This window comes from Sinohyriopsis cumingii, chromosome 5 (genome assembly GCF_028554795.1).
Source record: "Sinohyriopsis cumingii isolate HCF-2022 chromosome 5, ASM2855479v2, whole genome shotgun sequence".
NCBI lineage: Eukaryota > Metazoa > Mollusca > Bivalvia > Unionida > Unionidae > Sinohyriopsis > Sinohyriopsis cumingii.
The window spans coordinates 31,032,176-31,058,367 of NC_142965.1; the positions used below are offsets into that span (position 1 = coordinate 31,032,176).

The 26,192-nt window shown below is 35.6% G+C and overlaps 1 protein-coding gene across 1 annotated transcript in view; it reads left to right on the forward strand.

Annotated features, from left to right (window-relative positions):
• LOC149798876 (uncharacterized) overlaps positions 1-26,192 on the forward strand; it is a 74,377-nt gene that overhangs the window by 17,653 nt on the left and 30,532 nt on the right. Inside the window, exons 4-9 of the mRNA XM_089957791.1 lie at positions 3,110-3,283; positions 4,046-4,157; positions 9,889-9,972; positions 11,423-11,460; positions 16,179-16,220; positions 21,831-22,017. Of these exons, the coding sequence (XP_089813917.1) occupies positions 3,110-3,283; positions 4,046-4,157; positions 9,889-9,972; positions 11,423-11,460; positions 16,179-16,220; positions 21,831-22,017 (637 nt within the window). The remainder of the gene's footprint in view (positions 1-3,109; positions 3,284-4,045; positions 4,158-9,888; positions 9,973-11,422; positions 11,461-16,178; positions 16,221-21,830; positions 22,018-26,192) is intronic.

Genomic DNA, 26,192 nt, shown 5'->3' on the forward strand with positions numbered 1-26,192 from the left:
CAACTCAAAAATGAAAGTGTTGCTACTATTTAAAAAAATAAATATGTGCAAGTTATTTTGAAAAACGAATTTTCAAGCACGATTAACTTCGGAACGATAAGTCAGATTTTCAGGAATATCTCACACTTGGCATCCCATATTGGCACTTTTCTTCAAGCTAAAGTTATAATGTTTTAGTCAGACTTTACTTACACTGTTGTCTTTTTCCTAATAAATTAAAATTCCCACACAAGCAATTGGACATGTTGTCTTGTTCCATTAGCCTACATTTCAGTTAGCTGGATTGCAATGGAAGTTGGGAATACCGAAATCAGTTAAAGGATCATAAGAAACTGGAACAAAACGAAACTATCTAAACACTTTCTTCAGTATTAACATATTTTTTATTCATTTCATTAAAGAAAAATACTTTCACTTAACCCAATTTCAGCATTCCTAGTTTCCATCACTTTCCAAAGCATATTAGAGTTATCCCCACATTATCCCCACATTGATTGCGTATAGCTTAACAAGATTCTGGATCATGCTTGATTTTTAACAAAATTACATCCAGACTCTCAGGATTAACCAAAAAGATATTAACAGTTAAAAAAAACATGAATTTTTATAAGAAAAAATTTACAAAATGGTTGTACAGCTGTACACTGATGAAAATAAATAAAAAAACGTGCAAATTATGGGTAAGCCGTACAAGTTGACAGGTATGAATTATCAGTTAGTCCTGACTTTTTATAAATATCAGTTAGTCCTGACTGTTGATAGATATCAGTAAGTCCTGACTGTTGATAAATATCAGTTAGTCCTGACTGTTGATAGATATCAGTTAGTCCTGACTGTTGATAAATATAAGTTAGTTCCAACATTTTATATTTTCTTTCATACATAATACATGTATATGCAGTACAGGTTGTACTTGTATTTATTAAAGTCGATTATTATTGCATTATTTATTATGACCATTATTACATAGCATTTTTATCTTGCATGGTTGTCATGGTGTTTGATACAGAGATTCAGTTCATACTTCTGTATCACACGCAGGGATTGGAACTACTTACCAGGTGTCTTTGCTGATGTTCAGCATGTTGAATCAAGCTTATTATATATCCCATTTCATTTTAAATTTCATTTGTACAGTAAAACTAAAAATATTTAGGAACCATAAAAGAAGGGATTAATAATTTATGCAAATATACTGCACACATGTTTTGTTCCAAGTCAGGGGAAAAAACTCATTTCATAAGGCTTTTAAGTATGTCATCGCCTCTATGTATCAAACTTGTCCTTTCCTCCAACTCAGAACAAAACACATATATAGTTTGTTATACTTATCACATATCAAATTTTTAAAGTCTTTTGACAGTTTAATCAACTTGTTACAGAAAAGCGAAGGGCTAAGCCATAAGGGGTATAATTTATCCTTTAGACACGTGAAAGATGAATGTCTTCTTTCTCGTCAAGCATTGAGAATCAAGACAAAGTCATGTAAAGCTGCATTCAAAGACAAAGTCATGTAAAACTGCACTCAGTGACCAAGTCGTGTAAAACTGCATTCTATGACCAAGTCATGTAAAACTGCACTCATTTGTTGTGTTTAGGCTCAAATAAACAGCAACACAAGAAATAGTGAAAACAACAAGCTTTGAAAAATTTAAATAATTTATTTCCCTGGAAAAATACTGTAAAATTGAAAAAAATAAGAACTTAAGATTTTAAGAATCAAATCCAAAAACAATTCAAGAATAATCCACAAATTTTAGAAGTCCTAATAATGAAATGTTTTAAGGATTTCAAGTTCGAGTCCCGACGAAAGCTCCGAGATGGAAGGCAATGACGTATGCTGTATCCGGTACAGTGTGATTGTCTACAGCTCCTTGTAAAACACAATAAATAATCCTCTGGTTTTGGAAATCCAAATAAATTTTTTAAGAAATGTCTTTGTTCAAGAATTCTGTATGAGCACACACATTTCCAGAAAAAAAAGAATTCTTTTGAATCCAAAATAATCGGAAGAAAAATTAACATATAACTCGAAAAACTGGCTTTAGCAGAATGAAACAACTTGACATCAAGCATTTTTAAGCTCAGATTGACTAAATTCTATCTTAGCACCACTAATATTAACAATAACTAAAGCACAGTTTCAGAAATGCATGAATTATAAAATAGAGGATCACATGATCATGTTTACATCACATACTCTCAGCATGGCCCTGACAAAAACCTATCATTTTACTATAAGAATAAAATTTTAAAAAGTTGTTTACTTCACTAAAAACTATTTACAAGCCTAGGGTCATGTATCCAATACAGCCTCGATCTCACTCTTATTACTCCCACAGTAAAAATAAATAAAAAAAACTTGTTGATGTGACTGTTGCTAAATCTTAATTAAGGTCAGGAACCAGGTCAGCCTTATGTTTACAGAAATGAACAGTCAAGGTCAAACTATTTTCTGGAAGAGTATGAGTTCCTAGTAAACAGAACTACATTATTTTGACATATACTAAAATTAAAAAATAGAAAGATTTTAAAACTTACAAACAATTAAATCAGATATAAATTAAATCAAGTATAAATAACACATTGACCTAGTCATATAATCTGCAGTCAAAGTCATGTAAAGCTGCATTCAGAGACAAAGTCATGTAAAACGGCATTCAACGATAAAGTCATGTAAACAAAGTTATGTAAAACTGCATTCAGTGACCAAGTCATCTAAAACTGCATTCAACGACAAAGTCATGTAAAACTGCATTCAGAGACAAAGTCATGTAAAACTGCATTCAACGACAAAGTCATGTAAAACTGCATTCAGAGACAAAGTCATGTAAAACTGCATTCATTCATCAAGTCATGTAAAAACTGCATTCAATGACCAAGTCATGTCAAAACTGCATTCAGTGACCAAGTCATGTAAAACTGCATTCAATGACCAAGCCATTGAAAATTGAAATACATATTTGGCATAAGGGGGAGGGGAAGGGTTGAAATTGTAATGGTTCAGGATTTGTGAATCATTGAAGATCAGTAAATGAGAGAAGTGCAGGGAAATCTCTTTATTGGGATTAGATTTTTAATTTTATTTACTGGTTTATCTTTCCTTCAGGCCATGTGTCCTTTTTAAAAATCCCATTGCTCACTTGTCAATTGAGAAGAAGGAGATGATATCTCTGGATGCAAATGAAGCGCTAGTTGTGTACCGGACTGATGCAAAAACAATGGACGTCAAAAGATATGTGCAATATGGACCTACTCTCTTCATGCCAGTGTCAAATGAATGGTGAGAAATCATCATCTTTAGTGACATGAATTGTCTGAAAAACTTTCATTGCAGAATGGAACATTCTGCTTCAGTATTAGATTTATTTTCGTTATGTAAAATTTAAAATTCTCGATTGTTGCAGATTTGAAATGAGCTTTATTTTGTCAGGATCACCATTTTTTTGATCTTGCCTATGGATGTAACTTTTTATTCTTTTATAATTCTAATAAAAGTTTTAAAGGCCGCACAATAAATTTACATCCCAAATAATGTTATTTATTGTAAAGTAATGCCACACAAGCAATCTTGTTATAAATTTAAATGCTTTATTTGCTTCTGTACATTTAGTAAATTATGCTGTACAAGTATTGTTTTACTTCCAGGTTAGATTTCAATTACTTTAAAATATTTTTTATTCACTCAGGTAAACTTGTTTTATTTATTTTGTTTCACGTGTTTGTTTTGTAATGTACTATATTTTTTTTCTACCAAACTTTATGTTCATATACTCATATTCATTAAATTACATTTTATTCTTTTTCATAAAAATGAATGTGAGTCGTTAATTTACTTGGTCAGCATTTAGGACATAACTTGTCCTAAATAATTTTGATTTCAATTTCATGATGAATTGATAAAGTTCATAATAGAAACAATCATACTTTTCTTAACCGTTGTAATTCAGAGCATTTTATTTTCCTTGGGGTTCATTTATTATGCTGTGAAGATATCACATGTGAACTCGAATCCTTGACTCAAGCAGCTCTTTTTATTTGCCAGGTTGCATGAGTTTTGCTGGCATGGTACAGACCCCACCAATAAGACGAGGATGGTTCCCAACAAAAATAAGTTTGAGAGACTGAAAATCATACCTGACCAGTTCTACTATAATGTAAGATATGTCATTGTGGGTCAAGAGCCACAGTAATCTGTTGTATAAGAGAAATAGAAGTTGTAGAATTTTTACTTTAAAATAAATGTTTGGATGAATTCTTTAGGCCTAGCTGATGAGTATTTTTTGGGGTAGGTCTACCAGAACAGTGAGTCCACATGAGTATTATTTTGGGGTAGGTCCACCAGGACAATGAGTCCACATGAGTTGTTTGGGTAGGTCCACCGGAACAATGAATCCACATGAGCTTTTTGTTTAGGTCCACCAGAACAATGAGTCCACATGAGTATGTTTTGGGGTAGGCCTACCAGAACAGTGAGTCCACATGAGTATTATTTTGGGTAGGTCCACCAGAACAATGAGCCCACACAAGTATTATTTTGGGTAGGTCCACCAGAACAATGAGTCCACATGAGTTTTGGGGTAGGTCCACCAGAACAATGAGTCCACATGAGCTTTTTGGGTAGGTCCACCAGAACAATGAGCCCACGCGAGTATTATTTTGGGTAGGTCCACCAGAACAATGAGTCCACATGAGCTTTTTGGGTAGGTCCACCAGAACAATGAGTCCACATGAGTATTTTTTTTGGTAGGTCCACAAGAACAATGAGTCCACATGAGTATGTTTGGGGTAGGTCCACAAGAACAATGAGTCCACATGGGATTGAGTAAATTTTTGTGTAGAAATTCAAAAACCTATTTATTACATACTTTGAACCAAAGAAAACATAACAAGCACTATAATGTTATGCGCTATGCTCATGCAAATAAATATAAAGTCCTTGCTTATCATAAATAATCAATGAATAAATGAATCCCATTCATATATACAGACCCAGATACAGGTAATTTTACTGATTACACATTTTGTAAGGATTGCATTTGCTTTCTACTTGCATTCCTTATCCAGTGTCTGTAGGTTTAATACATGTCCAGGCTGGCCTGGGTCTTTTGCATATACTGTATATGTTGGGACACCATAAAATAAGTTTTTTTTCTTGTCCCAAGACTTAAGAAACAAAACAAAATTGTGTTTCATATGTCCCCCCACACACACACACGTTGCAATAAACCACTTTGTATTGTTATTATTTATTCCTCTTTTTTTTTTCATCATGAGCATTTAAGAATAAATTATCTCCATGAACTCTTATTGGTAACGTAGGTATCCATACTGTAGTGTGTTTTGCTTATGTCCGATAACATGACACATTGACTATTCACGGATGTGAACATCGAGAAACAAATTGTGTTTTGTTGCACTCAGAGGTTTGAATATGTTATCCAACTGAAAATTGGATCCAGCAAAATTGCAGTTGAGAAGGAAATAATTGTTTGTTTTGAATATACAAATTAAGTCGAGATATGGAAGTTCCTTTTCACTGGTATTCACAGGAATTTTGAAAATTAAAGGAAAACAATGGAACATGCATGGACATCGATGACCCAGTGTCACCCAGAAGATTTGGAGAAAATAAAACCATTTGATGAATTTATGAAAGTCAGAAGAGAAGAAGATGATTTTGCCAACAATATGATCGTTAACACAATATGATCATTAACATGGATGGAATTCTAGTTTACTTAGTTGGGTGGACTGGCGATAAGATGGGGGGGGGGTTAAAAGTGTGAGAATTAGCATGACTGGTGCAGATTTTAAAAATCTGACTTTAGTCATTGCAATTTCCACTTTTGGAGATGTGTTGCCTCCAACGATAATTTTTCACAGCATGAACAAATATTCATGCACCAAAAGAATGGATCATACGTGTGCATGAGAAGGGTGAGTTTAGATGATGTACAGGTGATTAAAGAGTTTTATCTCCAGTACAGTTTTACATTTTTTAAAATAAAATTTCAATTGGAGTGCATTTTCTGACATGTAATTTTTGAATGATTTATAAGGTGTCCCACAACATGACTTGAAAAAATGATATGTCACAGAACATACAGTGCACAGAAAAATTACTTTAAAAATTAATTTATGGTGTTTCAACAAATATGGTGTCCCAATATATAAGGTAAATATAGTAGCTCCCATTGAGTGTCCTTGGGAAAGAAGGCACGTGGGTCCCATTCAGTGTCCTTGGGAAAGACACATAGCTCCCCTTTGAGTATCCTTGGGACAGGCACATGCTCCCATTGAGTGTCCTTGGGAAAGGCACATAGTTCTCATTGAGTGTCCTTGAGAAAGGCACATAGTTCTCATTGAGTGTCCTTGGGAAAGGTACATGGCTCCCATTGAGCGTCTTTGGGAAAGGCACATGGCTCCCATTGAGTGTCTTTGGGAAAGACACATAGTTCTCATTGAGTTTCCTTGGGAAATGCACATGGCTGCCATTGAGTATTTTTGGGAAAAGCACATGGGTCCCATTGAGTGTCTTTGGGAAAGACACATAGCACCCCTTTGAGTATCCTTGGGACAGGCACATGCTTTCACTGAGTGTCCTTGAGAAAGACACATGGCTTTCCTTGGAATGACATTGATTAAGTGTTGAATGTGCCTGTTTAAAAAAAAACAAAAAACATTTGCATTTTTTTTTCATAAGCATTTCATCACTCATTGTTTTTAGCTCTACTGGTCATAGACAAGAATAATTTATGGGATGTCCATCTGTCAATCTTTCATCCATCCATTAGCACAAGTTTGTTATCACTAATTACCTATACTGCTTAAAGGATTGCCATGAAATGTTACACACAAATTTACACCAGGGTCTAGAACGTCCTGAATGAAAATGAGCCATTTGGATATTAATATGGCCACAGTAGTGGCCATCTTGAAAATCCTCCTATCACTATACCTCTAAAATGGAAGGTCATATCAGAGGCATTTATATTCTAATGCTTGTCATAAATAAAAATGTTGGCAGTCTGGCATCAAATATGGCCACCATGACTGCCAGCTTCAAATAATAACTTCTCCATGATGGAAGGTTATATCGAAGTATGGTTTTCAAAAAAAATACTTTGTATGGTGTCTGTTTGCTCCTAAAAAAATTAAAAACTTTTTTTGCCATTTAGCATCCAATATTGTTGCCATGGCAGCTCTTGAAAATCTTATTATTGCTACTCCTAATTGATGGTTGTATTGGCATGGTATTTTCTATTGAAGGCTACCTCTGTTATTGTTATATGTCATTAGTGATGTGTTTAAGCTTGGGGTAAATCTATCTTTATACTTGTGTTTAATAAAAAAAATATTATCATTCCAAATTATGTTTTATTCTGTTGAAGAAGTGATCTTGAATATAAATAACCCTACCTTACTTGCTCTCAAATTTTGTGTTAATCGAGGAAAAAACAAAACACGACAATATAAAGAACTATTTTCAATCGGTCATGTAGACAATAGGAATTCTTCAATATAAGTTGTACATTTCATATAGGCATGCATTACCAACTACAGTAAAACAACGATTATCCAGAAATTTGTTTGTCAAGCTGATCAATAGAACTGTGAATGGAATTTTCTGTATTAAATGGGTCTGACATTCAGATGTTTGATTGTATATGTATCAGTAATTAATAGGTAAATATTAACATTAAGATGTTTGACTGTATATGTATAAGTAATTAATAGGTGAATATTAATGTTTTGTTGACAGTTGACATATTTAAGAGCAGAAGAAGTTGACACATTAAAAACATTAGTACCATTTTTTAATTAAATATTAAATTTCATGACAAAAATGTACATGTAAAATGGATATGTTATTTTGTGAAAACAAGTATAATATGGCTTCATTCAGGATAAGCTTAGCCAATATGGATTCCATTCAAACCTGTGATGATAGGGAATTCATATTTGTAGATATTGTCAACAAAAACAAATTACATATTTTCAAAGAAACACTCAGTCATTGCCACAATGAACTGTGAAAGTAAGTTTTCCTCTAACTTGATCATGCCCTCTGTCTTCAGATTGCATTTATTGTTACTTTAGCAAGATATTTTGTTTATTTATTGATACTATTATTGTAATTACAATGGTATGAGGTGATACTTGGTTATGTTTATTTCTGATTTTTTCCCCTGTTCTGTATTGTCATCATTATTAGCTAGTTAGTTTCATTTAGATACAGTTACACTGTAGTAAGTAGAAATTAAGTGGACATGGCAGTGATCTGTCTGAGTGAATAATCCAGATTAGTCTGTTTCTGGATAATGGATATTTTACTGTATTTCAGCTATAGTTGTCAGTTTTGAGAATTGATTGCACATACCTTTGAATGGCAGTTAGTCCTTTTATTTTGCTGTTTATCGTTGAACATTACATGTGAAATTAATAAAATTAGTATGTGCTGTTTCCTGTTTTCTTGGATCCTGTGTCCATCCAACATAAGATAAAAATCAATGATCCTTGCACAGTGTGCATGTATTAATCTGTGTGTCCATACACTGTTGGGTAAAATCAATGATCCTTGCACAGTGTGCATGTATTAATCTGTATGTCCATACACTGTTGGGTAAAATCAGTGATCCTTGCACAATGTGCATGTATTAATCTGTGTCCATCCATTGTAGGGTAAAATCAATGAGTCCTGCACAATGTGCATGTGTTAATATGTATGTCCATTAGATTGTACTCTGTTGACATCAGATCTTTTATGTTGTCTGTATTCTTATTATGTATTAGGTATGTGTACTTAAACCTTAATATTGTGTACAAGGCAGTAATATTTACTGTAAGAGATGGATTTAATTTTGAAAAGACTTAAATGTATATGGCTGGTCATGGTGCATTACTGTCTTCAAATTTAAGTCAAACTTATATAGATGTCTAAGCAGCCACTCTAGATTGTTTGGAAATGGTCATAAGCAACAGGTGGGCTGTATGTAGTTAAACATATGCATTTATTTATGTACAAGTGAGATCAATTATAATTGGCCTTGAGATATATCTGGTGCTTTATTCAGATGATTTAGGTACAAATGAGATATATTTTAGTTAGCCTTTAGAAATATGTGGTTTTTGTCATGCAGGTGATATATTTACAAGTGTGATCTATTGTATTTGACCATTATAGACATGGTTTTTTTTATGCAGGTGATGTATTTACAGGTGGGATCTATTGTATTTAGCCATTATAGACATATGGTTTTGTATGTAGGTGACATATATATACAGGTGGGACCTATTGTATTTGACCTTAAAAGACATGTTTTTTTATGCAGGTGATTTATTTACAGGTGTTCTATTTTATTTGGTCTTTAGAGTCATGTTGTATGTTTATGCAGTTAATTTATATGCAGGTAGGACTTACTTGTACTTGGCCTCTAGAGATAGGTGGTGTTTTTACATATTGTTTCATATACAGTTGGGACAATGCTCTTGGGAGATAGGTGGTGTTTTTATATATTATTTCATATACAGGTGTGACCTTGCCCTTGGGAGATAGGTGGTGATTCCGTGCAGTTGATTTATGTACAGGTGGCACCAGTTGTGCTTGGCCTTCAGAGGCTGGTGGTGTTAGGTGCAGTTGATATATGTACAAGTGTCACAAAATGTACTTTTCCTTCAGAAATAGTTGGTGTTTGTATCTGTTGTTTTACAAATAAGTGGGACTAATTGTAGCTGGTCTTTAGAGACAGATGGTGCTTTTGTACAGTTGATTATGTACAAGTGGGACCAGTTGTACTTGGCCTTCAGAGACAGATGTTGTTTTTATGCAGGTGGGTGCTGTAGTAGATTTAACTACATGTACATCCTATGTATTTTATAATGCAGGTTGACGAAGTGAGGACAGGTGATGATGCCTTGATAAGGGTGAAGTTGATGATTTTCTTTGAGCTTAAGGATATTGAAACTATGGTAAGAAAGCTATATTTGAAATGACAAAAACAAGCATATTTATGCATATAAAGACAAGGTGTCAGTAAATAAAAAAAGAGAGAAAAGTCTAATTTTTGCATCAACAATGCAAATTTGAAGATATATTAAGGGCTAATGTTGCATGGATCCAGACTTGAAATGTAAACTTTGTGGGTCTTTCTTAATCTTTTGTCAACATTTTGCCATAGGATATTACACACAAAAAAAACTTTTTTATAAACATGCTCCAGTTGAAAATTGTTGTACCTATTCTCACAGTTTATTTCATTGCTCACATGCCAGTAAGCTATACTGTATCTGCCTTTTTTTATCATAAAAGCAGGAATAGTTGTCTCTTTCATGTTCTCCCAAATTCTAAATTGACATTGATATACAAAGAGCAGTTTTTTCTTCATACAACTTTAGTATGTTACACATGTGGTAATCTGTTGCATTAATCTTTTAAACATGATGTGGGAATTTTGTTACTTTTATTTCATTGTATTTACTGAAGGAACTAAAATATCTTATGTTCATGGATCAAGATTCTCAATGTATTGCTTATATGAATGAGATCTTGATTGGTATAATATCTCTTGGAGTTTTTAAAAAATGTTTTTTTGTTGTTTTTTTTTCTTCTCCAAACATGACTAGACCCATTTGACATTTTGCAAAATGTTTCTGTTTAAATTATGAAGGAAGCCAACTGTTCAAACAGATTTGATGATGACCTTGTATATAGTACACATGTCAATGCAATGCTTGCATATATAGTACAAGTCACACAGGTCATGTAGGCATTCAACACCAACTATTTCAGTAATGGGTGTCACTTTTTAGAATTTGATTCTACATACCTTTAAGTGGCAAGTATTCACTTCATTTGGATTTGTATTCATCCATATTTCTTTGGAAGGTCATTATTTTAATCCCCCAAGAGGCACATATAGCAAAATCAATGTTAAAGTATGTAGACATTTTTGGATGAAATGAACCCAAAGGTGATATCTTGTACAATCCGGACTGAATGTCACATGCTGTGATGTCACAATGAAAGCTATGCATATTGATAAACAAATTTCATACTACCCTCAATTGTGATGATTCCACTCGATGTGCTCTGAATTTGACCCAAGTTTAGTACATGGCGACCAATATAAAAGTTCATAGCAATAGATAATTTTCATCTGGAAGTTTCTTGATGGCAGTTAAGAAACAGAGTATTCAATAATCAGGATTGAATAGACTTGGGTTAACGAAAATTAGTGTTAAATTTTAAAAGAACAATTTATATTTAATCTAAACTGAGTAAATGCGCATACATGATCCATGTGACTTGTACTATAACTTGTATCACACCTCAGTTTTACAATTCTGTGGAATATAGAATTTATGAATTTTTGTAGTGGAAGGTGTGCAATTTTGCAATAAAGGATTGTTTTCTTTTCAGCTGAATGGCACAAAGGATCCTTATGCGGACTTTGTAAAGTAAGTGTATGGAGAAACTTTTATTTTTATGTTGAGAAAATTAACAGGTTTTTTGTACATGAGATTCCTGTTGGTTCAGGCTAGATTATCTCAAACACCCTGGATTACTCAAGCTGGTGTTGGATCCTTCAGACTGATTCTCGTCTTTTGGCGATTTTAGGTATTTACATGGGGTATGGTGGGCGTGGTTACATAAATGTCATATCATCATAATACTGTCTGTAAGGTGTCAATTAAAAGGTAAGTAATGTATGTTGATGTAGAATGAACTAAGTCCAGTTTTATTCATATGCAAAGGTATAATACCATAATTCCAATTTAAGCAACATTTCAGAATTGGCAACTCGCAGTTTAAACATTTTCAGATTTTGGTTTATTTTAGGTGCTTCTGTTTTTGAAAAATTTTGAGCCCAGAAAAATAAAAAAGTGAAAAATGTGCTGAGCAATCTATTTCCACATCCATGTTTAGGGGGGTACTTTGTAGGATTTGTACCTTTACTGGTCAATCCAGAAGATGTTATGCAATTTCCAGGAGTTTGGTGTCAGGCATTCATGTAATTTGTGATCTCTCTACTCCAAAACTGCTGTGATATCCTTTATAATGCCATTCATCAGGGCCATTAAAGTGAGGGACCCTTATTGAGGGATTTTCCAACAAGCCTATGTATTAGATGTGTCCGGAAAAATTGTCTTGCGCTGAATCAAAATCTGTTTGCCCAACAGTAACATATTTTTCACTATTATTCTAACACAGTGTTGAAACCTAATGTACTTTAAATAAGAAATATGTAAAAATGCTTTAAATTAAATAAATTAACAGCAGTAATCTATTACCTTTCATGCAAGTCCCAAAGCTCATAATTACAGCTGCATCTTAGTATGGAAAGTTCTTGAACACTTTGAAACAGAAAGACCATGTCTGACTCCCCTGTCAAAAGCCCATTTAAATTGATTTTCCTCTTTTCCTTGGATAAGTATATGGTAGAATGTGTGCTTTTTGTTTGCAGAAAATTGCTTTCATTTAGTGTTCTGGATGTATTTGGAAATTTTAATATCATTTTCCATATTGATTGAGTGAAAATACCCTCAGTCCTTGTAAATTGTAGCACTCTTGATAGATTTGTACTTACTTGTACTGTGCTTAGCAAGCAGTGCACAGTTAAAATTATCCCTTTCCCCTGATCTGGTGATAGGGTAAGTTGTTGTTGTTGTTGTGGGGTTTAACGCCATTTTTCAGCACGATAGGCTATACATGGTGGCCAGTATTAATGATGGAGGAAGAACCCGGAAAGAACCACCGACCCATGAGAAGCTACTTGCAAGCTTTCTCACATGCCCACATTGGCTGAATCTTAGACTCGAACCGCCACAGACAGAGGTGAGATGGCAGTGATCCGTAACGAAGAGCGCTTTAGACCACTCGGCCACTCGGGGCCCCTGATAGGGTAAGTATTGACTACCCTTGTTTGCATCAGAAGTTTTATTTCCCTTTTCCTTCAAAAGGTTATTTTGGAATCATTTTATGATGATCCATTTTGTATGAAAGTGGAATATAGTCAAACCTGTCAGCAGTGTTCATCCATGGGAAAAAGCAAAACTGGTCTTTTCATAGTTATTATTATTACAGTGAAACCCCTCAAAACCAAAACCTCATTATACCAGAATCCCCACAAGACAGAATTTTTTTTGGTCCCAAATTTTTCCTTCTTTAATATCAAAATTTTTTCACCATTAAAACAAAACCCCTCAACTCTGAATACCAAAACAACATTTGATCCCAGATTTCAATTTTACTATTATAAATACCCCATGAAACTGAAACTTGGATGAAACTTGAAAATAGCTGGTATTGCAGTTGTCTGGTCTATGTGTGTCTGATGTGTGATTTGGATTTTTTATGTAGCTTTAACAATTTTCAGTCATATCGCTACGATGTCTGCAGTGTGGCAGTTTATAGTGATGTCTAGCACTGGGGCATCATGCTGCAGACATGTAGCATGATGTCCCACCCAGTCACATTATCCTGATACCAGGCCAACCAGACCTAACACTAAATTCTTAATGCTGAGCTCCAAGCGAGGCAGCTGTTAGTACCATTTTTGTAAGTCTTTGGTATGACTCGACCGGGGATCAAACCCATGACCTCCTGCATCCGAGGTGGACGCTCTAACCACTAGACCACTGGAGTGGTGTCACCACTGATGGAATGTGACCTCTGTTGAGTGTCTCTATCTTTGGAAGAGCAGGCCTTAGAAGGTTCTTAATGTGGTTCATCAAGATCTTCAAAGTATCCAGAGCATCATCCTTGTGAAAGTGAAGCAAGTCCAGCAACAGCAAGATGGGCATGACAAGGCATGCATCAATATCTTCCCTACAGCCTCCAGTAGGCACTGGCACACAAATGAAGACAAAGTTCTTTCAGAAGACTGATGGAAGCTGCTGAGAGGCATAGATTGAACCCAATAGCTTGATGCCAAAACCAGCAGTTGTAGTGTAGAGGGCAGAACAGACCACAACTTATGTTGCCTCGCAAACTACTGGTACCTAGAAAATATCTGCAGAAGTTCTCATATCATCATCTAATAATGGGAGTAAAAGATCTGGGTTTGATGCTGCCGCAGAAATCTCCCCAAGCTGCAGAGAAATGTTGTGTCCTTTGAACCTGTAGGTTTTGGACACATGTTATGGGGGAGAAGGCAGTAAACCTTTATTACTGTTTTAGTTGGAGACAGGGGACCGGTTGGAAGTGGGGTTATCATATTGGCCATTTTCGCAGCAAACATGTTCACATCTATCAAAACAGAAAAGACATCATGAACCCCTTCCCTAGTCATGTCAGTACATGCCAACTCCATATCCTTATCAGGATACATTGTTAGCATAGCAATTTGGGGTGGTGGTGTAAGGGGTGGTATTGACATAATCCCTCTTCCTTGACCAACAATGAAACTGCATTGACTGGTGAGTGTTGCTGGATGATCAGCCATGTGATGATGATCTGATGGTAGAGCTATCCCCAGAAGGCATTATTGCTGTCCTTTGCCAGAGATGTGTGATCTGACCATTGCCATTACTGGGCCACCAACCCTCAAAGGATGCTGTTATGTCCTAATGTGGGTGTGAGACTCACTCTCTTTGGATATTTATCCTCCTTTTGGAGGGATCCATGATCAAGCCATGTCAGTCACTGGCTATATTGGAATGATCATCAGGGCTCTTTGGGTCAAGGTAATTATTATATTCCAATTTCACAATGAAGTTGAAACAGTTATGAAAATATTCTAATTTCAACTGAATGGAAATATATCTAGTCAGAACTGTGCAAATGGTCACATTTACTCAGTGATCACCTGTTCACAATGGCCATTCTAATCGCCCAGTTCCCAGGGCAAATTTTCTTTATAACTGTCCTGTATGCCATGGTCACCTGCCTTATATGATTAGAGGTGGCCAGGTGTTTCCTAACCACACAATGGTTTCTCCTTGCCTTAAGCAGTCAGTGAAGTGTTTCTACAGTGACTGCTCAGTCTTTGCAAACTGAATGTTTGTTTCATAAGGAAGGCATTGTTTAGATAAAGGAATATCATGTAAATTGATGTTCAAACATTTCTTATCTCATTTATACTCATAACTCCAGTCATGCTGACAGTGTAACTCAATGGTTTCATTATGTCAAATTCAAAAGGGAGGCAGTTTTTATCATTAGGTTTGAGAGTCAAAGCAATTCATTTGCTGGATGGTGGAAAAAGTAGTCAACCTATCGCATCAGAGTGTCTTAGGTATAGCTAGACATCTTCATCTATTTGCCTTTAAATTACAACTATCTCTGATATGAAAGTTCATCTTTAAGACAATACACAGGTTACATAACTTTTCATTATGGTCAGCGGTCATTCAATATTTCAAGCTTGTTTGTAAAGTCTGGCAAAGTTTTGGTTCATGGGTCATAAAGAACAGCATTTACAGCTAATGAGTAGCATATACAGCTAAAGAACAGCAATACACATCTAAAGAATAGCCATATGCATCTAATGAATAGACATATGCATCTAATGAATAGACATGCCTCTAATGAATAGCCATATACAGCTAATGAATAGCCATATACACCTAAAGAATAGCCATATACATCTACAGAATAGCCATATGCATCTAATGAATAGCCATATACACCTAAAGATAGCCATGTGCATCTAATTTATTTATTAAGGGTGTTCACAAATTTAATAATGGCAGGAATTAGAATTTTGTACAATATACAAGAATGATGTGGCATTTAATGACTCTGGTTCAAAATGCCACACACATCCAAGAAAAAAAAAAGATCTAGTGATGAGATAAAAAAAGATCTAGTGATGACCAGATAATGGGATGAAGGTAGATAGTCTTTAGGCAAAAATAATAGAGTTATGAAATGTTTTTGAATATCCAATAATTTATTAGAATTTGTGCCCATGAAGCTATGTTGTGCATTTTGATTTAGTGACTTTTAATTGTTCAGTTAGTACTGTAATTACAGGCTTTTGTTTATTTAGAACAGTAAAGTTCAGCAGGGTGTAGGGTCAAGATAAAAGTAGGCAGAAGCAGGAATTTGCATTGAAGAAAATAAAGATGACCAAAAATTAAAGGATTAAGATGTGTGTGTGTGAGTGATAGAAGCAGAAATAATAGTGTAATGAAAATTACTGTGCTTTAAAAGTTATTTATTTTCATTTTAGCTGTGTCTGTGCTGATGTAGTGGCTTTTGCAGCAAAGTACAGGTAAGTAATTTTCCATTCTTCTGTAGTGCTCCAGATAAGGGGATTATTGGTATAAATTATACCTAGTAAAAACAAAGATACACCAAAATTTTCCATCCAAAAACATACCAAAAACACTTCAAGAAATCTTGTTATGCCTTGTCTCGTACTAACGGTACATGAATACCTATTGAACCTAATGCTGCACTGTGTACAGTTAAGTTTGCTGTTAGTGCTAGCCAATCAAATATTTGATTTGCTCCGATCTTATGTATCGCAAATTAGTTTCCATTTGTAAAGCAATGATAGCTAAAGCGTTGATGTCTTTACACGACAGATATTGATGTGAAGCTTCTTTTTTGTGCAAACTTGCAGAGATTCTGAATTAACATCCTACTATTGTCAGACTGACTTTAGATGAGATAATTCATGATGCATTTCAATGAGAGTCCAAAAGATGAAAGCACAGAAATAGCAATGCCAGAAACATAAGTGTACGTGGGCATGATCTCACTGTAGATTGTACAAAATGATATGAGGAAATGTCATAATCTCACTGTAGATTGTACAAAAATGATTTGAGAGTGGGCTTGATCTCACAATAGATTGTACAGAAATGGTATGAGGGAGTAAGCATGATCTCATAATAGATTGTACAGAGTTGTATGAGGCATTTAGCATGATCTCACAATGGATTATACAAAATGATATGAGCGTGTGGGCATCATCTCACAATAGATTGTACAAAGTCATATGAGGGATTCTACAAAGTGGTATGATGGAGTGAGCATAATTTCACAATGGATTATACAAAATGATATGAGGGTGTGGGTATGATCTCACAATAGATTGTACAAAGAAGTTGTTGTTGTTGTTGTTGTTGTGGGGTTTAACGCCATTTTTCAGCACGATAGGCTATACATGGCGGCCAGTATTAATGGTGGAGGAAGAACCCGGAAAACCCCGGAAAGAACCACCGACCCACGAGAAGCTACTGGCAAGCTTTCTCACATGCCCACATTGGCTGAATCTTAGACTCGAACCGCCGCAGCCAGAGGTCAAAGAAGTTGTATGAGGGAGTTAGCATGATCTCACAATAGATTATACAAAGATATATGATGTATGATGGAATGGGCATAATTTCACAATGGATTATACAAAATGATATGAGGACGTATGTATGATCTCACAGATGGTACATAGTCATATAAGGGAGTAGGAATGATCTCACAGTAGATGGTACATAGTCATATAAGGGAGTAGTAATGATCTCACAGTAGATGGTACATAGTCATATAAGGGAGTAGGAATGATCTCACAGTAGATGGTACATAGTCATATAAGGGAGTAGGAATGAGCTTGCAAACAGAGTGTACAAAATGATACAAGGGAGGGAAGATGCATGATCTCACAATAAATTGTAGTGTTATATGAGGGAGTAAGCATGAGGCAAAAAAAATGTTTCTTATTGTACTATTTTCAAAATTAGGTAGGTTGGTATTTGTTTTAAACGTTATATAACCCATCTAAATTAGATGCTCAAATAAATTTTGGGATTTTTTTTTTAACATTGTATATATTATTATGATTAGTATATATAATGTATAAAGCACTTCAAGTACTGGGCTAAACTAGCTTAGACAGGTACAAAAATCAGTTTCAGAAAAAATTTTCACCCCAGGGGACAAAAGTGCTGGGGTCAGCAATGAAAAATGGGGACGGTTGGCCAACTGGAAACACTCTTATATTTTTTTGGGTCTGATCACACAATACATTTTTTAAACTTATATGAGAGTTGGTATGATCTCAGAGTAAATTTTACAAAAATGATATGCGGAAGTGGGTCTGTGGAAGTGGGCACTGTAGATTGTACAAAGTTACATGACAGTGGGTATGATCTCACAGTAGATTTTACAGAAATGGTATGCGAAAGTTGGCATGTGGAAGTGGGCACCGTAGATTGTACAAAGTTGTATGAGAGTGGCCATGATCTAAGTGGGTCATACAAAATGATATGAGTGGGCCTGAACTCACAATAAATTGTACAAAATGATATAAGAGTGGGCCTGAACTCATAATAAATTGTACAAAATGAAGAGAGTGGGCCGGGCCTGAACTTGAAATAGATTGTACAAAATGATATGAGTGGGCATGAACTCACAATAAATTGTACAAAATGATATGAGAGTGGGCCTGAACTCACAATAAATTGTACAAAATGATATGAGAATGGGCCTGAACTTGCAATAGACTGTACAAATGATAAGAGTGGGCCTGAACTCACAATAAATTGTACAGAATGATATGAGAGTGGGCCTGAACTCACAATAAATTGTACAAAATGATATGAGAGTGGGCCTGAACTCACAATAAATTGTACAAAATGATATGAGAATGGGCCTGAACTTGCAGTAGATTGTACAAAATGATAAGACAGGGGGCATGATCTTACTGTAGATTGTACAATATAATATGAAAAATATGAAAAACTAAATGATGAAAGCATTTTATTGAAAAAATTGCTTCATTCAAATGGCTCACCTAACATACATGATCAGCGTGCTTACTCAATGTCCCAACATGCAATTATTCCACTTCACCCTACAACATTCTACATATTCATCCTCTCTCTCTCTCTTCAGATGCAAAATATGATCAAAACCATGAATCATAACAGTGAATTCATGGGAAAAATATTTAACTCTTCAAAGTGTGGGTGGTACTCTTTGAGTTAAAATTGAGTAGTACATGTGGTATTCCTCAATTTTGTAACTGGAAGTGCCACCCATGATCTAAAAATTATTTGGAGCACTGATGTTAGGTGCATATATAATATCTACAGTAGATGTAGGCCAATAAAGATGACCTGTTTATTAGCACATAACCTAGTCCACCTGAGTCACAAGTATGATGGTAATCATGCTGAATGTGAACAGCTGAATTCTTCATATCATTCATGTTTTGAAGAGGCATACATTGCAAGACCTATTTCTTTTGTAGTGGACTAGTCACTTATGAATATTTCATCAAAAAGTAAAAGGGACATGGCATTCTTGTCTGCCTATTGAATAATTACGACATACAAGATTACATCTTCTGGAAGTCGTTATTGTTGTTCTAGGGTTTAACGCCATATTTCACACAAGATAGGCTATACATGGTGGCCAGTATAACTGGTGGAGGAAGAACCTTGGAAAACCCAGGGAAGAACGACTGACTCACAAGAAGCTACTGGCAGGCTTTTCCACATACCCACACTAGCTGAGCCTTGGACTTGAACCCATGCAGAAAGAGGTGAGATGGCAGTGATCCGGAACAGTGAGCGCTTTAGACCACTCGGCCACTCCAGGCCCCCTTCTGGAAGTCAGATAGAAGTTATTAAGCATCTTCAAAAATCTTCTGTATACACTCAGTTACTATTATCCCAACAATTTGGTATTGAGAATATTATGTTGTTGTACCCTCCGTCTGTTCATCTGTCTGTCACTGTATCACCTTCTAAACTATATGATGAAAATTAACCAAATTCATACATTTTAGTTGTTCAGATGCTGACCATTTAGAACAGGGGTCTCAAACTCAAACCACTCTGAGGGCCACATGAGGGCATTTTTATGGTACAAGGACCGCACCACCTTTGTTAACTCTCATGACAACTTTGTGAAGCTATTCTTTTTCCGGGTCACAGGATACAGCTTGCTGGTCCGCATGTTTGGTACCCCTGATGTAGAAGATGGGTACATTAGTTGTCCATAGTGGCCATGTATTACTTGGGTATATTAGTTGTCAATATGGTGAGCATGTATAAAATGGGTTCATTAATTGTCCATATGGTGAGCATGTACAAAATGGGTTCATCAGTTGTCCATATGGTGAGCATGTACAAAATGGGTTCATTAGTTGTCAATATGGTGAGCATGTACAAAATGGGTTCATTAATTGTCCATATGGTGAGCATGTACAAAATGGGTTCATTAGTTGTCCATATGGTGAGCATGTACAAAATGGGTTCATTAGTTGTCCGTATGGTGAGCATGTACAAAATGGGTACATTAGTTTTCCATATGGTGGCCATGTATAAGATGGGTACATTAGTTGTCAATATGGTGAGCATGTACAAAATGGGTTCATTAATTGTCCATATGGTGAGCATGTACAAAATGGGTTCATTAATTGTCCATATGGTGACCATGTATAAGATTGATATATTAGTTCTCCATATGGTGGCTGTATATAAAATGGGTACATTAGTTGTCCATATGGTGGCCATGTATAAGATGGGTTCGTTAGTTGCCCATATGGTGGCCATGTATAAGATGGGTTCATTAGTTGTCCATATGGTGACCATTTATAACATGGGTACATTAGTTGTCCATATGGTGGCCATGTATAAGATGGGTTCATTAGTTGTCCATATGGTGACCATTTATAACATGGGTACATTAGTTGTCCATATGGTGGCCATGTATAAGATGGGTTCATTAGTTGTCCATATGGTGACCATGTATAAGATTGATACATTAGTTCTCCGTATGGTGGCTGTATATAAAATGGGTACATTAGTTGTCCATATGGTGGCCATGTATAAGATGGGTTCATTAGTTGTCCATATGGTGACCATGTATAAGATTTGTACATTAGTTGTCAATATGGTGAGCATGTACAAAATGGGTTCATTAGTTGTCCATATGGTGAGCATGTACAAAATGGATTCATTAGTTGTCCATATGGTGAGCATGTACAAAATGGATTCATTAGTTGTCCATATGGTGAGCATGTACAAAATGGGTTCATTAGTTGTCCATATGGTGACCATGTATAAGATTGATACATTAGTTCTCCATATGGTGGCTGTATATAAAATGGGTACATTAGTTGTCCATATGGTGGCCATGTATAAGATGAGTTCATTAGTTGTCCATATGGTGACCATGTATAAGATTGATACATTAGTTCTCCATATGGTGGCATGTATAAGATGGGTGTATTAGTTGTCCATATGGTGACCATTATAACATGGGTGCATTAGCTGTCCATGTGGTAACCATTTATAACATGGGTATTATCTGGTTTTTTTTTAGCTGGAGTCCCTTGGAAGTTATTCGAGGTCAAAGGTAAATGGAAATCAATTACAGTGACATTTCCAAATATTATTATAACCAATTTTGTACATGGAGTGAAAATTGGAAGAAGTGGAGTTTATGTAATCCATTTCAGTTTATGACTTGTGGGACATGTCATCATGGTGGAAGTTTTAAGGACATAGAGGGTCTAGAATTAAACAGTTTTAAATTGTGAATGATGAATTAAGTAAAAAAACCTTGAGGATTAGTAGTGGAAAAACATTGATGTTATACATTACAGTTTTATTTTGGAAATTTTAAACAAATTTTAATGTATCCAGAGAATTAGAAAAACAAGTCTCACAGAACAGTTATAATTAAAAAGGACAAAGTCAGTATTTCTCACACTATTACACTTAAATGTACTAAAGGGGTTCTTTCTTGTCAGGTTGGGACAGTTATGACAGTAGTGGAAGTTGTTTTAATATGATGCTGATATTTTTAGTTCATTGATTGATACAAGTTCTCCAATTATTGCTCAGTGTGATAGAGATGACTTTAATTTCAGTTATGTTGAGTTCATAGAGCATTCTGGGGAGCTGAATCTGCTGTCAAGTTACCCACAGCTGATGGAACGTAGTAAACAAATTGGCTATGAGGTCTCAAAGGTAGTCTTCCGTGGATACTACGCTCATGAGAAACTACAAAAGTTACACGATGGTGCCATTGAGACAAGGACAAAGCTCAAAATTGCAGTGAGTAACTATAAAACATTTTTTAGCTATACTGGTCATAGACCACAAGATCTTGTGGCATGGCCTGTTGTCTGTTGTCCACTCATCTGTTGTATCTCCATGCATTAGCATAAATTTGTTGTTGCTATTCCTTCTAAACTTTGTGGAGGATTGCCATGAAACTTAACACACACACTCTTCCCAAGGTTTAGTTGGTACTAAATGAAAATGTGCGGCTCAGACATCCAATATGGTCACTATAGTGACTGTATTGTAAATCTTGCTATTGCTGTACCTACTGAATGAATGGTCATGTCAGAATGGTGTTTTCACTGAATGTATGATCATGTCAGCATGGGGTTTTCACTGAATGTATGGTCATGTCAGCATGGGGTTTTCACTGAATGAATGGTCATGTCAGCATGGGGTTTTCACTGAATGTATGGTCATGTCAGAATGGGGTTTTCACTGAATGTATGGTCATGTCAGCATGGGGTTTTCACTGAATGTATGGTCATGTCAGCATGGGGTTTTCACTGAATGAATGGTCATGTCTGCATGGGGTTTTCACTGAATGTATGATCATGTCAGCATGGGGTTTTCACTGAATGTATGATCATTTCAGCATGCGGTTTTCACTGAATGTATGGTCATGTCAGCATGGGGTTTTCACTGAATCAAGGGTCATGTCAGAATGGGGTTTTCACTGAATGAATGGTCATGTCAGAATGGGGTTTTCACTGAATGTATGGTCATGTCAGCATGGGGTTTTCACTGAATGTATGATCATGTCAGCATGGGTTTTTCACTGAATGTATGGTCATGTTAGCATGGGTTTTTCACTGAATGTATGATCATTTCAGCATGTGGTTTTCACTGAATGTATGGTCATGTCAGCATGGGGTTTTCACTGAATTGTATGGTCATGTCAGCATGGGTTTTTCACTGAATGTATGATTATGTCAGCATGGGGTTTTCACTGAATGAATGGTCATGTCAGAATGGGGTTTTCACTGAATGTATGGTCATGTCAGCATGGGGTTTTCACTGAATGAATGGTCATGTCAGCATAGGGTTTTCACTGAATGTATGATCATGTCAGCATGGGTTTTTCACTGAATGTATGGTCATGTCAGCATGGGTTTTTCACTGAATGTATGATCATTTCAGCATGTGGTTTTCGCTGAATGTATGGTCATGTCAGCATGGGGTTTTCACTGAATCAATGGTCATGTCAGAATGGGGTTTTCACTGAATTGTATGGTCATGTTAGCATGGGTTTTTCACTGAATGTATGATTATGTCAGCATGGGGTTTTCACTGAATGTTTGGTCATGTCACCATGGGGTTTTTACTGAATGAGCCAATGTGGGTATGTGAGAAAGCTTGCCAGTAGCTTCTCGTGGGTCGGTGGTTCTTTCCGGGGTTTTCCCGGGTTCTTCCTCCACCATTAATACTGGCTGCCATGTATAGCCTATCATGTGTTGAAAAATGGCGTTAAACACAACAACAACAACAATTTACTGAATGAATGGTCATGTCAGTATGGGGTTTTCACTGAATGAATGGTCATATCAGCATGGGGTTTTCACTGAATGTATGGTCATGTCAGCATGGGGTTTTCACTGAAGGACTTCCCGTGATGTCTAGTTGGTTGGAAATGAAAACGGTGCTGATCTGATATCAAATATGGTCACCATGTGTTACAACTCTATGGTCATAAACTAAGTAACAGAAAAGAGCAAAAATCAACAAGTTTTGTAAAATTCAACAGATAATCTATTTCCGTTAAATACAATATGAAAATTTGAAAAGAATTTACATTATTGTGAATTAAATCCCAAATAGTCCTAAAAATTGTACCATGAGTACAAAAGTATTCTGAATGAATTCCATTGATATTCCGAACGCATTCCAACTTCGAATGTGCTGATGTGACAATAGCCTGGAATAGTGTTGATGTGGTAGAAGTCTTGATATATCCAATGATATAATCCAAAGAGTTCTTGAATGAATTCACATTAATCCCAAATTAGTAATTTAGTCCAAAAAGTATTAATGAGCACTTTGTAATTCCATCCATTATTACAAGTTTGTTATCACTACTCTTCGTAAACTACAATTGAGATTTGCATGAAATGTTTCATATAATTCATCCCAAGGTTTAGTTGATCTGTTTGAAAATGGGACTGCTTGAATATCCAATATGGCTATCACAGTAGACGTAGAGAAAATCTAATTATGCTACTCCTTTTCTTTTAAATGGGTTTCTCATCAAGGTGATGATGTCCAGTTGGTCATTAATAAAAATGGTGCTGATCCTATGTCCAGTATGCTCACCATGGCTACCATCATAAGAATTTTGTTATTGCTCCTGATTGAATAGTCATATTGGCATTTTCCTTTCATGAAAAAAACTTCTTATGGTTTTTATTTGGTCTGAAATTAAAATGGTGTCAATTTTTTATTCAGTATGGCCAATATGATGTCATTTGTGAAAACTTTGTTTTCACCACTTATCCCAATTTAGGTAATATTGAATGGTTTTAACCAAAACATGTATGATATCTGGTTAGTCCTATGAAGATGGTGCCAAGCTTACATCCGGTGGACTCTCACTATTAAGTCAGATCTGTGATATTTTATTTGTATTCATCATAGTTTTAGTCTGTTGTGACTGCAAGGCATTTAGCACTTAGGTTGACCATTGTTGTCAGTGTATAGGCATGTCTGTGGGGTGCATTTTTTTCTTGAGCATTTTAGCTGAGAATACCCTTACCAATTCACTTTCAACTCAGTTACTTTACCAGTTCACTTTCAGCTCAGTTATCCCATACCAATTCACTTTCAACTCAGATACCTGATACCAATTCACTTTCAACTCTGTTACCCCTTACCAATTCACTTTCAGCTCAGTTACCCCTTACCAATTCACATTTATCTCAGTTACCCCATAACCAATTCATTTTCAGCTCAGTTACCCATACCAATTCACTTTCAGCTCAGTTACCCATACCAAATCACTTTCAACTCAGTTACCCCTTACCAATTCACTTTCAGCTCAGTTACCCGATACCAATTCACTTTCAGCTCAGTTACTTTACCAATTCATTTTCAACTCCGTTACTTTACCAGTTCACTTTCAGCTCACTTACCCCTTACCAATTCACATTTAGCTGTTACCCCTTACCAATTCACATTCAGCTCAGTTACCCCTTACCAATTCACTTTAATTCTTTACCTTCTGCAAATACTTGCTGCCCTGGCTACTAAGCCTGATTAACAGCCTGCCTTCTAGCAACAGTTTGTAGGCTGAACTCCAGAGCATCGTAATAGCTGCCTGAGTGAGAACTTCTTGAGTTATTTACATGCTGTCTACATTTTCTGTATCAATTTTGTCCCATGCAAACTATGTAATTTAATGTAAAATAAAACTTTAAACACTTACCAATGTTTTGTGCCACTCATTTCCATCAACAAGTACATATAATCCACAGGAATCAATGTTTATATTCACATATTTATAATAAAAAATATATCTCAATATATCTGTGTTTAAAATGTATATTAGATTACTTTTCTCATCACTATTTTGCACACAGTATGTCCACTATTTTATTGCAGATTTGGTAATTTTTTATGATACTGCCTGAAGCACATAAAAAGAAATCTATCTCCCTTGCATTTTCTTATAAAATAAATGCTGGCCCTGAAACTGCTGTAAAGTCGTCCACATTTACCAGTCTCACGTGTTCCGACCAGATTTTATTGTCTCGCGTTTCATCCTTGGATTCAGATAAATCTGAAATGTCAGGTGTCGAAACAGGACTTATACTAATGTCCAATTCTTCATCTTGAATCTGGTTAAAATCAATATCATCACTTTCAAATCCTTCAAAACTTCCATCAGAATCGTCATCGGAATACATGAATGTTGACATTTTGTTTTACTGTCACCATTGACCTCGTTTTCAATAGAATTTCCCGCTTATATGCTGTAAAACTACTAATAGAATATGTTCATTATTTTATGTAAGGACTATTTTCATTGGCTAAGTATTATAAAAGAGAACGGATGTTTGTAATTTCATCCAATACAAAGCTTTAATATGAAACTTGTATATGCGTATCTGGGGTTTCCCAACCCTTGGCCGGAAACGCATGTATGAGCCAGCTGGGACAGAGAGAGTATTATT